General features: G+C 42.4%; 1 protein-coding gene across 3 annotated transcripts; it reads right to left on the bottom strand.

Annotated features, from left to right (window-relative positions):
• Nucleotides 1-1822: 1822 nt before the first annotated feature.
• Nucleotides 1823-17134, bottom strand: MAL2 (mal, T cell differentiation protein 2). 3 transcript variants are annotated; one of them, XR_010598967.1, is made up of 5 exons: nucleotides 16737-17077; nucleotides 13632-13802; nucleotides 9604-9838; nucleotides 9101-9319; nucleotides 7255-7442 (listed from the first exon to the last, which is right to left on the bottom strand). XR_010598967.1 is itself a non-coding variant. In XM_005303380.5 (4 exons), the coding sequence occupies exons 1-4, from the start codon at nucleotides 16866-16868 to the stop codon at nucleotides 3008-3010; spliced, it is 525 nt and encodes a 174-aa protein (XP_005303437.2). In that variant the 5' UTR covers nucleotides 16869-17134; the 3' UTR covers nucleotides 1823-3007. The 3 variants fall into 3 exon arrangements, 2 of the variants coding, with proteins under 2 accessions (XP_005303437.2, XP_065442136.1); XM_005303380.5 differs by lacking the exons at nucleotides 7255-7442; nucleotides 9101-9319; nucleotides 9604-9838 and adding exons at nucleotides 1823-3079; nucleotides 6218-6367 and having other exon boundaries at nucleotides 16737-17134; XM_065586064.1 differs by having other exon boundaries at nucleotides 6534-9319.
• Between the last annotated feature and the right edge of the window lie 1204 nt (nucleotides 17135-18338).

Below are 18338 nucleotides of genomic sequence, written 5' to 3'. Positions count from 1 at the left end.
TGTTTGTTTACTTGTACACCTCTACCCCGATATAACGCTGTCCTCGGGAGCCAAAAAAACTTACCGCATTATATCGAACTTGCTTTGATCCGCTGGAGCGCGCAGCCCCGCTGGAGCGCTGCTTTACCGCTTTATATCCGAATTCGTATTATATGGGGGTAGAGGTGTACCTGCATCATAGTCTAACATAACCTCTTTCATTGCAAAAGAAAAGGTGATGGTGGCAGACAGGAAATATGCCTCTATTTTTAGCTAAGCAAACCACTCTTGTTTCAAGAGGTTAACTTTCCTCTCCAACTCTGTCCTTTGCCTGTCTTTGACTCTTAGAGCAGGAGGGAAGAGATTAGCCATTTCTCACTACACTAAACAGGTTCTAATACCCCACACATTGCAGTGGTATGAAAACCTTTCAGTGGTGCATTAAGGGACCTGACTAGCATCTGTCAAGTGTGGTTCTTTCCCACTATCACCATATATATCTGCACTGTCCTCTCCCCCTAGAGTCAGTGTCACCTTTCATACAGTCCAAGTCTTACTGTTTCACCATTTTATTCTCTGTTCCACATTATACGGTTACAAATGTTGTGATTTTTGTGCAAGTACCCTCTCAAGAATTCTTATTCTTTTAATAAAGCTAGCATCAATTTAATCAAATATTTGAGATTTCTACTCTTTGTACCAATATCCAAGTGATGAAAATCTATTAGTAACCACAGTATCGAATACACTGGATTAAAGCATTTAATACAGCTGAGTGTTATTCACTGTTATATCTTAGGGCGAAATCCCTTTCGTCTGTACACTCCAGTGTAAAGTAATTTTATTCAATATGAAATCCAGTGTTTTGTTTTGTGCCATACTGCATGAGACAAAATTTAAAATCACCATTCACGTTAGATGAGAGTAAAGAGTTGAAGATTCAGCCAGTTCAAAGAGGGAGGAAGATAGACATTTTCAGAAAATAAAATGTACCAAATCAACTTATTACAATAGTTCTGGAGAGTTAAATGGCTCAGGTCATTGATATAAAATTGGCCCAGGCCAGTACTGACGGAAAGTTGTCACTATTGATAGTGATTCAGTTGCACATGTCAAATGAGTTAGGCTCCCAGCAGAGATCCTCATGTATCTTCACTGGCATGCTGAGACTGAGGCCATGTCTGCATTACAACGGCACTGCTACAGTGCTGAAGCTATAGTGTAGACCAGAGATAGTCAATTGTTTTTTATCAAGGTCCAAATTTCTCGGTCAAGGTATAATCAAGGTCCAGATTCCAGAGAAAATAATAAAAAACAACAACAATAATGATAAGTAAATACAAATATTTTGCTATCTGTTCAAAAGCCTCTGGTGATCTGAATTTGGCCCACAGTCCGCCTATGATACAGACACTTCCTACATCGATGGAAGAGGGTTTTCCATCAATGTAGGTAATCCACCTCTCCAAGAGGTGGCAGCTAGTTTGCCAGAAGAATTCTTCTTTTGACTTAGCTGCATCTACAGTGGGGGTTAGGTCGACCTGACTATACTCCAGAGGGAATGAATTTACAGCCCTGAGTGATGTAGCTGGATGAATCTAAGTTCTAGGTATAGACCAGTTTTGAGTAGGCAAGAAAGCGTACTGCCCTGTCCACTTGCAAGTGGTCTCTACAGAACAAATGCACAGAGGATATTGTAAGGAAGCTTACACTGTTGCTTTCCTATTGATGACAAGGGGTCTTCAGTCTCTGAGGTTAACAATTTGGCATTTTTGCAAGAACTAAAGTTATTACATTTTTTTAAAAATATCTGCTAAATAGTGATAATCGGGGAGGGAAGTGATACAGTATAACACGTTTATTAAGTTGAGTTTGGTGCATTTATACCTCATGTATTTCATTACATAACTGGGATATTCAAAGCAAACTTGATCAGACTTCAACATTCCTGCAAAAGCATCTCCCTGGGTGGATCCTTATGCTCCAATGGTGTCCCTCTGACTTCAGCAAGGCTCTTCAGTGGCATAAGGATCTGCCCATGTAAAGATTCCTTTACAAGATTGGGGCTTTAGGATGCAACAAATAAACCACTGCAAAAATTCAGATCAGAGAGAATTCAACATTCTGTAATACTCCATTCAAACGATATCGACTCATACAGTAAACAACATAAATGCAGCACATGAAGTAAAAACTGTACCCACAACAAGGTGAAACAGTGCAAATACTTTGTTTTAAACCAAAACATACCACAGATATACACAACACAAATGCACTGTTTACATTTTGCAATATAAATAGACTTGACAGAACTAAATCTGTGAATATAGGAAACTACAGACCAATAGTACTAAACAATTTGTATTTACTAAGGAATACAACACAATTATAGAAAAGATCAAATCATCACTGCCAGAAATGGCTGTAAAGTATTTCACAAGATTGTACTGGAAGGAAACTAAAACCGTTTTTCTTTAAGTTTTGCTTTAAAAAATATTAAGGCAATCTCACAAAAGTCAAAGTAGGCCCTCATCCTGCAAGGAGCACTATGTGGCAGATGCTTGAATCTGTCCAGAGACCCAAGGATTCTGCCTACTTGGAGCTTATTGCAGGAGTGGAGCTTTTAATAATAATTAACCATACGCATTGCAACTTGTAGCTTTTAGCTGCCTGTGCATATAACACATTTGTTTACCTTCCACTTCCTCCCTCCTAATTGTTTAGCACCAAAATTCAGTTGTCTGCTAATGATGCATCTATTTCTCACTAAACTCTATAATACTATATAGATAGTAGAATAATGCTTCTAATTAGCATATAATAAAAGTTTAAAAAAATCACAGATTATTTCAATTAAAGTAATTCTGATATGAGCTTATCTGCATTTTTAACATTTTTAAAATAGAGTTTATACATAAAATCCTTTTGGAATTCTGTTACAGTTTGAAAGACAAGTGGCATTTAATTTGATCTTATACACAATTACATAAACTAAACTAGAATGCTGAACCATTAACCTCTTCAAGTGCTATAGTTTCCATCTTCTTAAAGCAAGAGCTGTGCTACAACCATAACAGATAGTTGTTGCAAAGGCAAAAATCTGCAGAAGAAAACGAGATGAATCACACGTGAGATTTCTATTACTCCAGTGCTCCTCAATTTTCCCATAACCACATTTTACAAGGAAGCTTCAGAATTTCCCCACAGTTAGCCCAAAAGCCATAATGAAGATTGGTTGTGGCTCCCTGTGACTCTATCACAGGGGTAGGCAACCTTTCAGAAGTGGTGTGCCGAGTCTTCATTTATTCACTTTAATTTAAGGTTTTGCATGCCAGTAATACATTTTAACATTTTGTAGAAGGTCTCTCTCTATAAGTCTATATTATATAATTAAACTATTGTTGTATGTAAAGTAAACAAGGTTTTCAAAATGTTTAAGCAGCTTCATTTAAAATTAAATTAAAATGTTGATCTTACGCCACCAGCCTGCTGCCAGCCTGGGGTTCTGTTCACCTAGGCCAGCAGCAGGCTGAGCGGGGCCTGTGTCCGGGATGCTGGCTGACAAGGGGCCGGCAGCCGGGACTCCAGACCTGGGGGTGGTGGTTCAGGGGTCAGGACAGAGGGCTGGGGGTGGGGTTCAGGGGTCAGGGCAGATGGCTGGGGGTGGGTTGGGGGTGCAGGGCAGAAGGCTGTGGGGGGGCTGTTAAGGGGTCAGGGCAGAGGGCTGGGGTTCTCGGCTCGTGGGAGTGCTCATGGCAGGGGGCTGGAAGGGATATGCTCTGTTCCACCCCCTTCCCCAAGGCCCCATCCTTACCTCTTCTCTGCCTCCTCTACGGAGCAGTGAGCACGCTGCCACTTCTCCCCCTCCCCAGGGCCATCAGCTGATCGGTGCATGGAAGGAGAGGAGTGGTGGCAGGAAAGCACCACGCTGGGGGAAGAAGCGGTGGAGGGAGGAAGCTTGGCTGCCACAGGACCAAGCTTCTGCCTCCTGCCCCCGCAGGGGAGAGCGGTGGGCGGGGGGGCTGAGTGGGGCTGGGGGCCGGGACCGTGGCAGGCAGCAGCGTGCCAGTCAAAATCGACTTGCGTGCCGTGTTTGGCACGTGTGCCGTAGGTTGCTGACCCCTGCTCTATCATGACCCTCTGGTCGAGAGCTTACGTGCTATGGCTTTGATAACATTGTGTCAAAAGCATAAAATCCGGACATCACTTTGCTACTTTGTAACTAAAGTAGGTCTTTTACCTAGGTCCTGGTGCAACCCTCTTAAATACTTATTTTTATACCTTGTAATTAAGTTTCTTCTCATTATCAAGGATGAACACAGTCATTTGGCTTTTGTTTGTATTCATATTTAATTTCATTCATCTCCAAATTAATGCATCTGCCTCCGGCAAACATAAACTGAGGAGAAAGCTACCACTAAAACAATATGGTATCAACATTTATTATTTACTTGTAGAAATAAGGAAATGGGCACAATTTTTTTTTGGGAGGGTGGGGGGAATCATTGAAGATAATCAGCTACTGGAATAAGTTACCAAGGGATGTTGTAAAGTTTCTAGAACTTACGGTCTTTAAATAAGGACCGGATGTCTTTCTGTAAGATGTGTTCTAGCTTAATCACAAGTTGTTTCGCTGCAGGGATCATAAGGTGAAATCTATGTTTGTGTTCATCCTAGAAGTTATACTAGATGGCACTATGAATTCATTTGTGAAGAACGAGGGAGGATGGAAACTAGAAAGGGATTTGTTTATTAAATTGAAATACTTTCTGATGTTTCCTGGTCAGAATGATGGAGACCTGCCTCTCCCTCTCTGTACTTGGAGTCACTTAGATTATTACATCCTACCCATACTACACATGCTTTGAGAGAGATAATGAATGTTTGGAAAACAAATGCTAATAACTGCTGAGATTATTACTTTTTTAAAAAGAACCTACACACATGCTTTAATCGATAATATAAACAGCTGGAAGGTCATTGTCTTGACAGCAGATATTTAGCAGGGCTTTAATTTTTCTGTTTTTTCTCTGCAGTCTTTATTTAACACTTTCTTGGTTAATGGCAACAAAAATGAATGTGTGACAAGATGATAATTATTTTCATACAAACTAAGTTTAATTAAGACACTTGGGGAACAGCTGTGAAGGAGCTAGGGGTCAGAGCTCTTCTGTTTGGCTCTTCTTCCCCATATCCCTTCAGCAATGTGAGGGGCCTAGAGACTGGAGCTTCTTCCCCACCTACAGCCTGGAACAGTCCAATGGGGAGCTTCACAAGAGCCCCCCCAACCCACTACAGCTCAGCAGAACTATGAGAAAGGCAGGAATTCTGCATACTAAGTGGAACTTTACATCAGACATCTAGGAGCTGTAATGGCGTCTCATAAGTTTCTGGGTAGAATTCAGGATGCTGACCTATTATACAGACCTGACTGATTTGGGACATGGTTAATCTCTATTCCCATGCCATACGGCCACAGCTAGGATCAGCTGGAGCTGCCTTGTTATAACTGGGAGGATGCTGCTTGTAGAGTACTCTCAGTGAGCTTCCTGGACTTTGAAACTAATTCTTCACATCTAGACCCACTGCAGCCTGCATTTGTCAAGCTGCAAAGCTCATCCATAAATTTTTTTGCCTTTCAGAGAGGATGGGCTGAGCACTGGAGCAATTTATTTGTTTTATCTTCATATCAGCTGGTAGATATTTATGTCTAAGTGGGTTGAGCAGTCTTTTATCATTTCTGTATTGTGTATTTTAATTTTTGTGATGGACACCTATAGGTTTTTAATAAGCTTAAATAAATGTCTATGATCCCATGATCTAAACAAGACACTGTTAGAAGGTGTAAAAACTGAGAACAGTATTTCCAATCCCCTGTGCTAAACCCATTGGCATACATCTATGGAAGAGGCAGCATCATTCGGATGCAAAGGAAAACAATTAATAATTGAGCCTTTACTTCCACCGACTAGTAGGACTCACTCTAAATGTTCCCTTATAAAGAACATTATTCTGTAGTGAAGCAAATACCTACCACACAGTAACAACTTATTGGGGTAGGGGAGAAATAACAAAATTAAATTATCAATATGTGACACTTCTGTGCTGTGTAACACACAAAAACAGACAGTCTCTTCCGTGAAAAGTTTACATTCTAGTTAGCCATTAGCTTATTTGGGTAGCTAAAAAGGGTTAAAACAGACTTCCATCTCTTGATGTATATCTATGAAATACTTACTGAGGCTGCTATGCTTATGTTATAGTCTTGATCACTTAGCAACGTAGTGACATTTGATGGAAGTCGATAATTATGCAGAGATGTTGTTGCTGCTTGCAATAAAAAGGCTCCAAAATAAAAGACGAAAGTAGCTGCATGGAAAAGAAAATCCTGAAAAGAAAGTGACAGATTTAGTCTATATTGTAACTGATTGGATATGTGCACTCTTCCTAACCAATCTCCGAGTTTCAGTGCAAACAAAAGCAAGCTTAGAGGTGCCACATAGAAGACGTTCAGATCATTCATCTAAAATGAATGGCATCAGAGTGTAGTCATATTACAATGAATCACACCATAGTAAGAAACTTTAATTTTTGTATCCTAAAAAGTATAAAAAGTGATACAACTCCGTTTTGTTTTTATAGTATTGCAGAGTAACATAACAACACAACAAAACCCACACCTTTAAAATAAATATAGCTTGACCTCTTAAGTGATCTAGGTCAGCAATTATGTTGCCATGTTTTAAGGCACATTTGCAATAATGGCTATAATAACCCAGCAACTTTGTTACTAAAAAAGCAACTAGAACCACTATTTCAAAGTAATATGGTGCATACCATATTTATAGTAAAACACAAAGCCCATCCTATTATTCATCTCTCACACACACTATATTGTGCACATTTGTGTATACAAACATTTGCTATTTACATTCATTTAAAGAGGTGTTTTAAGTGTTAGTTTTAATTTCTCTCTCCCGAGTCCTGTACATTTCAGCTCCAGGCACTAAGATTCTGACTTTCCAGGCTGAGGGATACAATAAAGCTTTTAAAACCTCTCTAAAATATTTCTATTTCTAGTCTGTAAAACACACAGTGTACAGAATCAGGGTGGATTTGATTTAAATCATGATTTAAAATCACTAGTCAGGAAGACTCAATTTAATCATAGATTTCTACATAAAAGTTCATTCTTGTTGGTTGTTATAACCTTAATACATATTCTTCACAACTCAGAGACAGATGTTGTTTCATTTTTAGAAGGTACACACTATACATTTTTAAAGTGATTTATTTTGAAAACTTTTCATATTAGTTTTACAGCTACATCAGAAAATGAATGATTGTTTGGTTATTTCATTTACCAAAGGTAATTGAAGCAGATATTTATGAAGTCACTGGGAGGTGAACTATCTCCAATTCAACAGGTTAAGCATTAATATTTGGAGGATTTTCCTGCCATGCTGTATTAGGAGGAGAACAACACCAGACAAACAATTAAATTGTTTTATTTAACTAAAAACAACAACATTGTGTATTTTGGATTTTTTCTTCAACAGCAAACATAATATTTTAACAAAACATCTATATTAAATTTGAATTTACTTAAATATTCAAGTTTTTTTTTAAATCAAGTTTCTTTGTGTTAAAATTGTTTTTAACAAAATGAAATATTAGAAAAACAAAAATTAAATTGACTATGTCAGCCAGGTCAACATGAAAACTTAAAATATTGGCTTCTGCAGCTAACTCAGTCATCTTAGCCTTCGTTTTCCTGTTTGTTCATAATCTGGAAAAGAAAAACAAGCTTTCCTGCTTTTTCAGATCCCAAATGATTTGGAATGAATTAGTCCAAAGGAAGAAAATATTCTTTCTACACCAGCAGAAGAAGCTACTGCTGTTAAAAGTGAGATTATCACTTCAACAGTCTCTGAATCCAAGTGCTTAAGTGACTTCCACCAGTTCGCTGGTGTGAGTTTCTTTAAAACATCACCAGCAAACATATATTTCTTGAATGGTTCACCCTTAGCGCTGAAGTTTATTATAGTTGGCATTCTGGAGGGATGATTGCTGGATGTCCATGTCATAGCCAACTCCTCTTCTTCAGCAGTTAAGGTTTGACCCTTGTACCGAGTATTGAGAATATTTGCAAGAAAATGAGCTGGAGATAGTGCTTATCCCGCTCATTTTTTTAATGCTTGTAATTTAACTCTGTCATTGCATATTTCTCTTTTTAAGACCTCACTCAGTTCCTTCCAAATTTCAACAGCGTCAGCAATAAAACAGCTATTTCCCTGCATATTGTTCAAAGCTACAGAAATAGGCTTCAGGGTACTCAGCACGTGTTCAACATTTCTCTTAAGTCCAATCTTGAGAACTTTGGCTGTGGCAGTGCCATCTATTTTTTCACTATTTTGTTCACAAACTATCATCAGATTAGGCCAGTTCTTGATATAGTGCTCAAAACAGTTCCATCTCATGTCTTGTGGGAGTTAGCTTGGTTCCTCCCACTTTTTTCAGAGCAGCTGCTGCAAAGTGGTTGTTACAGAAGTATTTTGCAATTTCAACAAGATTAGCCTTTATTTCTGGAACACTGAGGTCTTTGGCTAGGAGGTGCATCAAATGAGCACTGCAACCATATGTTATTAGCTTGGGACTCTCTTCTAAATAATTTCTTCTCATCTTGGATACATTTGCAGCATTGTCTGTGACCTAGCTGCGTACTAGACATTTGAATTTTTTTCCACAGTTTGTTCTAGCTTTTACTGCTACTTCTTGTAAGTATTCTGCTGTGTGTGCATTTCCTGATGTATCAATTGTTTCTGTAAGGAAGACATTTCTTTCTTCTGTTGTCACACAAGCACATACAACAGGACCATTGTGCACATTGCTCCACCCATCAAGACTCAGTTTAACAATTTTACCCTCCAGACCTTTTGCACAGTGCTCAATTTCTCTTTCATACACTTTATCCAGCAATTTGCCTGCAACATCTGCTCTGTTGGGTGGACTGTATCCTGGTGTTAATGACTGAACCATGTTAATGAAGCATGGGTTCTCAATCATACGGAAAGGAGAGTTTGTTGCATATACGAATCGGGCAATTTTTTCCATCAATTACCTCTTTTTGTAAGCTGCTGGTTCTTATCACAAACTTATCTCTGGTTGTTTTTGGATGATGGAGATTTTTTTTTTTCTACAGGTGATATACTGTGGCTATGTGACATACATGATGGGACTGAAACACTATCATTGGCAGATAACTCTGAAACTATAGAAAATTATGGTGATCTTGAAGGTGGATAGTCTTCAGAATCCTGTATGTTGAGGATGGATTCTCCTAAACAAAATAAGTCAATGCAGTTATTTAATTATTATTACCATACTGCTCATTTAGTATTACTCATTGCATTCATTGACACACAGTACTACTTTAAAGGTGAGACTGTAAAAGGAAGATCTGCCTATTTCAGCTATTTATTTTTTATCACAACTGCATCTAAAATGACAGTACCATAGAGTAACAACTATATTTTTTGCTCAAACATGAGAATTCAAGAATAGTCCAAAAGGAAGACAGGCAGTCCTTAAGAAAGAAGTCTGAAATAAAAAAAGTTTACCAACCTGAAGATCCTGCATGTTCAGACACGTTCCTTTCATCATCTTCAACGCAGCTTCCTCCTGAGAAGGAACACTTCTCATGATGTTGTTTCATTTGGGCAACCAGGTCTTGCATTTCTTTGTTGCACTGTTTACATTTTGCAGGCATGTCTGTCTCACCCACAGGTAGAGGAACTTCATTAAAATATTCCCAAACTGGATCTCTTTTACAGCCTGCTGCCATTATAGGTTTTCCCTTCTAGTGAGAGAATGGTATGGTAGATCTCAAATCAATGAAGGCTACACTCAGAAAGACCTCAAGACTTCTGGAATATGCTGCTCAGCTTCACTTTTGTTTCTACTGCCTGTCCTTCCCGTCTCACATTTATCTCCAGACGTCTTCTCCTTGTCCAGCTCTATTCCACCCCCAACAATCTTCTATTTTTTGAAACTTTTCACTTTTAGAGAGAGGTAAGGGATTGATTCTGTGTACACAAATTTGCAGAGGGACAATAGGGTTGAGGTCTGTTATTTCTCAACTCTATATATTATTTATTTAAAAACATTTTTCCTGTTAACAAGCATGTTATCTTTGGAGACACAAATCCACAGTTGGAGAACTGCAAAACTAAGCATCTCTAAGTATCTGCAAAACTAAGTATCTTCTACACTGAGTCCCATTGGGTAGATAGAAAGATTAACCTAAATAATCTATACAGAAGCCCCTGGAACCCCATAAGATTGGGTCCCTAATCCATGACCTATTGGAACTCATTTACAAAACTTTTCTTAAACATTACATGAATATATTGTCTCATACTATAGAATTAGAATTTATAATCCCTATTCCATAATGCCCAAATAAATCTGTTAGTCTTTAAGGTGCCACCAAACTCCTTGTTGTTTTTGTGGATACAGACTAACATGGCTACCCCCGATACTGTTCAGTGAGTAGCTTAGTCCTAGCTGTACACAGAAGAGATATTTTCAAAAGAGAAGCTGTCATTTCCTCCATCCAGATGCCAAACACTCTAACTTCCCTGTCAATAGTTACAGTGAAGATACGTATCAACGGTAAGGTTCTATCCGGGACATGATGCCTGTGATCCAAAACCTAACTGTTTACTGTTAGGATTTTTAAATAAAAAATCATGGTGCCCAATTTTCCACTGCCTTACACCTTGCACAATCACTTAAATCTTGTGCAAAGTGTGTGTAAAATACTACCAGATCAGAATGGAATGGTAGCTTACACCTAGTTTGCGCAGATGTAAATGACAACACAATATATAGGGCAGCAGAGAATAAAGTCTATGGTCTTTGTCATATCATCTGGTTCAGTATAAAGCAGGGGATCTCAAACTGGGGGTCGTAAGGTTATTACATGGGAGGTTGCGAGCTGTCAGACTCCCCCCCAAATCCAGCTATGCCTCCAGCATTTATAATGGTGCTCAATATATTAAAAAGTGTTTTTAATTTATAAGGGGGGGGGTCGTACTCAGAGGCTTGCTATGTGAAAGGGGTCACCAGTACAAAAGTTTGAGAACCACTGGGAGCAACACAACTTCCTTACTCATGCTGAGTTAGTGTCTTACTCCCATGAGTAATCACACTAGATTGAATAGGGCTAAACAGGAAATAAGGTACTGCTCAGCGCAAGGTTGGCAGAATCTTACCCTAAAAGTGCTACTCGTTTGCATCCAGGAGAGTGGAGTTTGGGGGTTTTAAACTATTTTTATTTTAAAATAAAAGAGAATAGCCTCTTCTTACAATTTTCCATGACAAGCAATAATAATTAAAATAATGTGCCTGGACTTTTCCCATTTTTGGCCTTCTCAAACCACTAGCCTTAATTAGCCATTCTGAATTCCAGGCCAAATTTTAGTTTCTGCAGCATAAGGAATAATACAAAAATCTTTTTCTTTAAACACTTTCCAATTTAAGTGTTAGAACAAACAGCAACATGGTATACTATCTTTTTATTTAAAAATTTAAAAAATGAGTTTATATAACCAGATTGAAAAAACTCAGGTTTTTTTTTGTAAGTCCTCCACAGAATTTGCCATTTGCAATATATTCCAGCAATGTAGAAGTCATGGTATCTTGCTGAAAAAAATCTAGGTCCATCATACTACAGGACATAACTTTAGGTCCAGCAGGTACTATGCTGAACTGTGGCCAAATAGTAATTATCTTTTGGTGATTAGTGATCTGGACTGGATATTGAGCCAGTGAACTAGGTATAAAAGGTTCATATCCCATTTCTTTGACCTGTTAATCATGGGGAATTTTTAACAAAATCACAGGCAAACATCATAGGCACATTCACAGATGATGTGCGCCTATTACTATTTTTCTCCCATAAGGGAGGTTCCAGCAGCAGCACTCACTTTATCACAGAGAGGTGTCAAAATTCCCTGTCCTACTAGATATAAAAATAGCCAACAAGCATTTGATAGGGCAAAATCAATAATGTATAATGAATACTTACAAGGAGAATTATACGATGAATGTTTGTGTAGTACTTTGAACATGCAAAAAAGCACTATGGCTCCAGTCCAGCAAAGCACTTAATTATGTGCAGAACTTTAAGTCTGTGATTGGTTCCACTGAAACCTATGACACTATTCACTTGCTTAAAAGTAATGCACAGGCTTTATGTGCTTTCCTGCATACTAAGTGATGTGACTGCCACTGAACAACACTAACCACCTTCTGTGAAATTCCCTGCAGCTTCCCCAACATCCAGCTCACAATCCCTTAACAAGCTTAAATGGAATTAAACCACAAATCAAGTTAAGAGTTGATGTTGTACTTTGTTTGTATGTATAGTGAAACACTGGTGCAATGGTGCTAAAGTCTGTTTGGACAGAATCCAGACTATCACTGCTAATGGACTCATTACACAAGTTTAAGCTTTCAAACCCCAAACTTATGAAGTTTGATGACCTTTGATTCAAGATTCGCACAGATCTAGGGACTCTCAACACAGTTACTTGGATATCAAGGGATGCACAACCATGGATGTTTATACTGAAACATACAAATCTGGCTAAAAGCAGTATGATTGCCAGTAATAAAAAAGAGCCACACAGAAGAAAGATTATTTAATGAAGGTGTTGAGCAATTAGGCATAACTGCATTTTAATACACCTCTACCCCGATATAACGCTGTCCTCAGGAGCCAAAAAATCTTACCGCGTGATAGGTGAAACCGCGTTATATCGAACTTGCTTTGATCCGCCGGAGCGTGCAGCCCAGCCCCTCCCCTCCTCCGACCCCCTGAGTGTTGCTTTACTGTGTTATATCCGAATTTGTGTTATATCGGGTCGCGTTATATCGGGGTAGAGGTATACCATAAAGATTGTAGAAGGTCTGATTCTTTGTGTATTTTCTCTGCCTGTTATTGCTCACTCAAAAAGCCTCACAATACTATAAAATAGAATGATACAGTATTGCATTTCACCACTTTTAGGCTGTTAGAGACTCCCCATTCCGAACATGCACCTCACAAGAAAACATTTTTTAGGCAATAACACAGGAGAGCACAAACTATAAATCACTGAGGGATGCACTTGGTAACTTTCCAATAGTTTGAGTGTAACTTGCATAAAACTGATCAGATTACTGCCGTCTATTTTTTTTTTAATATGGAGGTACAGCTTGGGAGTACTACTGGTTTCAGCATGTAAAGCTTCATCATAACATGAGCAGAATCTTGCCATGTGATTGAATGAACACTGAGCACTGCATGCTGGGACCTGTAGTTCTACAGGCTGCGCTATCAAATTAAAAGAAAAGGGCAGACAAGAGTCTCTGAAGAACTCTGAACTATATTCGTGCTGCAGGCCATGCTTTGGCCATTCATGATGTGAAAGCCAAGCACCAACACTAGCATAACATTTAAGGACCTGATCCAAAGCTCATCAAAATTAATTAGAATTTCTTCATTAACTTCATTGGGCTTTGGATCAGACCTTAAGAGTCTTATGAAGAGTAAGATCAATTTGTTTTTCTCATAAAATCATGCCCACAAGGGAAAAAAAACTTACCATCTGGTTCCAGTCCACAGCAATTCTGTGTGTATAACTAAAAAGGAACACGCCCAGGAAGAGGATGGACAAAAAACAAGCAGTCACTGACACAAACATCACCCATCCCTGTAGCAGAGGCACTGGAACTCTAGTAGCAGCTACCAAAATCCAGACAAGTGCTCCAAACAGCTGTAGAAAAAAAAAAAAAAGCCATGATGAGAATAAAGGCTTAACGCTGAATCTTGTCCAGCCCCTCCAGACTAAGAGCTAACAGTTAATTTATTTTTAAAAAAGCTTTCAGGTTCAATTTTTGGCACTGGGGTAAAATATTCAAAAATCCCCTCTTGAAAAGTGACTTAGCTACTCAAAAGGCTAAGTAATCGAAAGTCAATGGGACATAAGCTTGTAAATCATTTTTGAAAATGGGATTTAGGTTCCTAAATCACTTAATTGCTTCTAAAGTTTCACTGAAATCTGATTTTGAAGGAAATACAGGACAAGTGAAAATATTATCAAAATGCATTTATCCTAAAATAGAAATAAATAAATCTCTATCTGTTGCAACTGGTATGCCAAGGATGTAAATGAGATTAAAATCTAAATCTTATACCCATATATAATTTTGTTAGCTCCCAGCAGATACAGATATGAGATCATTATAACTGTATAAACAGGACTTATTGGTTATGCCCAAAAGAGTAAAAAGCAACAAACAAAAGTAAAATATAAAAGACTAGCATAACTATGGTAGACTGCTGTGTCATGAAAGTCAGATAAATGAAGTATATCAGCCAAATTCTTTTCATATTAAGATCTATATAATTAGGAGCAGAATTTAGTCCTACAAAGTTGCAGCACACTGATCTTCTCAATTCATGACTTCAATCATAAACATAGATCTCTATAAGAGTGATACTTGCTTCCTGAAATGTGTTCCTTTAATACAGAAAGCCTTAACTTGATTGAAATAGAACTCATCTATTAACTGAGCACTGCTCAAATTTATATTGAGTTACCATTTCCAATTCAACCCTCCCAGCTCTCAGAGTATAAAGTTGGAGATAAAATTTTCAGACTTCAAGAACTACAACTTCAAAATAATGCCTGCCCAATTTCTTCTGAATCTAGGACCTCAGACTCAATTTTCAGAAGAAGTTGCCTGCATTTGGAGTAAGTAGGTCTCCTTTGGTATAAAATGCAACCATCTGTGGATACCATCTGAGGCTGATGATGTAAACGTGCACTGGCAGCCTGCATTCAGCATTCCCATGGATTAGTATTATCAGCTTCCAAGTTATTTTCAAGCGCTTCTCTTCAGGTTTTAGTTGTAGTGAGGAAGCAGGTTTTCTCCATCTTTATAGCACTGGAGGCTCAGAACATTATTCAGAGAACAGATATTTAATGGGTAGTAACAGCACAATCTTTTCTGCAACATCCCACTGCTAAGACTGGTAGCGGGGTTACTAATTTAAACATCCACTGTGATCGTGGGGAGGCCCAATATCAGAGACACACCAAGACTAACCTGAGAATGTCAGCACCTGTTACATAAACTGGCAAATCTGCCAAGCAGTTAATTTTTGGTCACTGCTGATCTGGGCTCCAGTCCTGCAACTGGATCCACACCAGCAGATCCTTGGACCAGTGCGGAGGCCATTTTGAAAAAAAGTCAGGGCCCTATGTGGAGGGGAAGGCATGCCTATAGGGATCCATTTGAAAGATTGGGGCCCAGGTCAGTGTTCAAATCTGTGACTGTAAGAAGAAAGACATTCTGGGTGAAATCCTGGACTGATTGAAATCAATGGGAGTTTGCCATTAACTTCAATGGCGCCAGCATTTCACCTCTAACCTGTTAGTAATCATGATGCTGATCCTGCAAACTCTTACCCTTGTCCTAACTCTGAGGACATGAGTAGTCCCATTGAAGTCAATGGGACTGGGTATGCCAGTAAGGTTTAAGCATGCTAGAGTTTGAGGGAGCCTAAAAACAAACACACTGTATATTTTTACTTCCTTGGACTTCTGAATCTGATCTAAACGTATGGAGGATCAAGACTGTCTTGATTAAAATAAAACTGTGTAAAATACATACACAGTGTTCTGTGGCCACTGTCCCATAACTAAAACGGAACAGGAGCCAAGATACAGCTATGAAAAACACAGATCTGAGTGGAAATCAGGAGAACAAACACCTCCGGTGTTACGTCAGCACAGTTGTATGTTGGACAGGATCCCCCTTCCTGGGGAAGCTTTAAGGTGGGAAAACAGGGGATTAGGCAAAATGGAGGCATGCGGAAGGGCTTCAGTGGTGCCCCCCCACCTTACACACATTCATTCCCCCAACTGACTGTCCTTCACCCCACCCCACCTCGCCCGCCCCTTGCATAAAGTCCAATGCTCCAGTTCTCCCAGATCCTCCTTTGGGGAATAGCTCCTGGCAAGAAAGTGCAGAGTCTGCTCTTGCTCTCCGGTATCAGGGGGTAGCCGTGCTAGTCTGTATCTACAAAAACAACAAGGAGTCTGGTGGCACCTTAAAGACTAACAGATTTATTTGGGCATAAGCTTTCGTGGGTAAAAACCTCACTTCTTCGGATGCATAGAGTGAAAGTTACAGATGCAGGCTCTCTGGTTTCCTCTCCAGGAGCAGAACCTCCTGATGCTGCCACCACCAGCTGCTGCACCTTTCCCACCTACAAAATGGCAGGTTAGCAGCGTGGGGGCGGTAGCAGGGCTACGGTGCCGCCTGTTCGCAGCAGCCTGGGCTCCTGCACACGGGGGACGGACAGGTGTGCACCCCCGGTTCTATATGCAGGACACTGGCCCTGCTGCTTTGGGCATTTCACATCGCAGCCCAGGCGCTCCGGGCTCAGCGCAACAAGTGCTGGGCGGCGGAGGAGGAAGGATTTGAGGAGATGTTTGGGAGAAGGGGATTTGCTGGGGGAGGAGGGACTGAGATTCAAGGCAGGAGCGAGTGAAAGGAAAGGGAACGGGGGGAGCGGGACTAGAGGGGGCGGTAATGGGGGGAGGAGAAGAGGGGACCGGGGCTGAAGGGGGGCGAGCGGGGAGCCCGTGCCCGGCAGCAGCATTGCCCTCCCCAAGCAGCCCCCGGCCCGGGTCACTCACGATCTCCAGGCAGATGAAGGCTCCCGAGTAGGTGCGCAGGATGTCCAAGCCTACGGGCAGCGTGATCCTGGGCGCGGGGAAGTAGGCGGTGGGGTTGGGGGGCGGCGGCATGGAGCCTCCCCTGGCCGACATGCTGCCGCGGAGTGAGCCTGGCCCTGACGTGGCCGCAGGTTGGGGGGAGGCTGCGCCCAGAGCAGGTGCAGGAAGCGTGTGTGCAACACCCAAGCCCTGGGCCAGCCCCTGCGCCGGGCGCCGCCCAGTCCCCAACCCGGGGACTGGTGCACGAGCCGCACGCCCCACAGCCGCGCCTGGAGGCGGCAGGCCCGGTTCGTCAGGACGCCGGCAGCGGCGCTGCCTGCTCCGAGGGCTTCAGACAGCGTCAGCCCCCTTCTCCTGGCGATGAGCCCAGACTCGGCCCCTGGGGTGTTCCCAACTCAGGGCCAGACACCCCGCAACCCGCCAGCCGCTGGGGTGTTCCCAACTCAGGGCCAGACACCCCGCAACCCGCAACCCGCCAGTCCCTGGGGTGTTCCCAACTCAGGGCCAGACACCCAGCCCCTGGGGTGTTCCCAACTCAGGGTCAGACACCCTGCCCCCCGCAATCCGCCAGCCCCTGGGGTGTTCCCAACTCGGGGCCAGACACCCAGCCCCTGGGGTGTTCCCAACTCAGGGCCAGACACCCCGCCCCCCGCAGCTCCTGGGGTGTTCCCAACTCAGGGCCAGACACCCCGCTCCCCGCAACCCGCCAGCCCCTGGGGTGTTCCCAACTCAGGGTCAGACACCCTGCCCCCCGCAATCCGCCAGCCCCTGGGGTGTTCCCAACTCGGGGCCAGACACCCAGCCCCTGGGGTGTTCCCAACTCAGGGCCAGACACCCCGCAACCCGCCAGCCCCTGGGGTGTTCCCAACTCAGGGCCAGACACCCCGCTCCCCGCAACCCGCCAGTCCCTGGGGTGTTCCCAACTCAGGGCCAGACACCCAGCCCCTGGGGTGTTCCCAACTCAGGGCCAGACACCCCGCAACCCGCCAGCCCCTGGGGTGTTCCCAACTCAGGGTCAGACACCCCGCTCCCCGCAACCCGCCAGTCCCTGGGGTGTTCCCAACTCAGGGTCAGACACCCTGCCCCCCGCAATCCGCCAGCCCCTGGGGTGTTCCCAACTCGGGGCCAGACACCCAGCCCCTGGGGTGTTCCCAACTCAGGGCCAGACACCCCGCAACCCGCCAGCCCCTGGGGTGTTCCCAACTCAGGGCCAGACACCCCGCTCCCCGCAACCCGCCAGTCCCTGGGGTGTTCCCAACTCAGGGCCAGACACCCAGCCCCTGGGGTGTTCCCAACTCAGGGCCAGACACCCCGCAACCCGCCAGCCCCTGGGGTGTTCCCAACTCAGGGTCAGACACCCAGCTCCCCGCAACCCGCCAGCCCCTGGGGTGTTCCCAACTCAGGGTCAGACACCCAGCTCCCCGCAACCCGCCAGCCCCTGGGGTGTTCCCAACTCAGGGCCAGACACCCTGCCCCCCGCAATCCGCCAGCCCCTGGGGTGTTCCCAACTCGGGGCCAGACACCCAGCCCCTGGGGTGTTCCCAACTCAGGGCCAGACACCCT

This window comes from Chrysemys picta, chromosome 2, assembly GCF_011386835.1.
Source record: "Chrysemys picta bellii isolate R12L10 chromosome 2, ASM1138683v2, whole genome shotgun sequence".
NCBI lineage: Eukaryota > Metazoa > Chordata > Testudines > Emydidae > Chrysemys > Chrysemys picta.
This window is presented reverse-complemented; position numbering and strand designations above follow the sequence as displayed.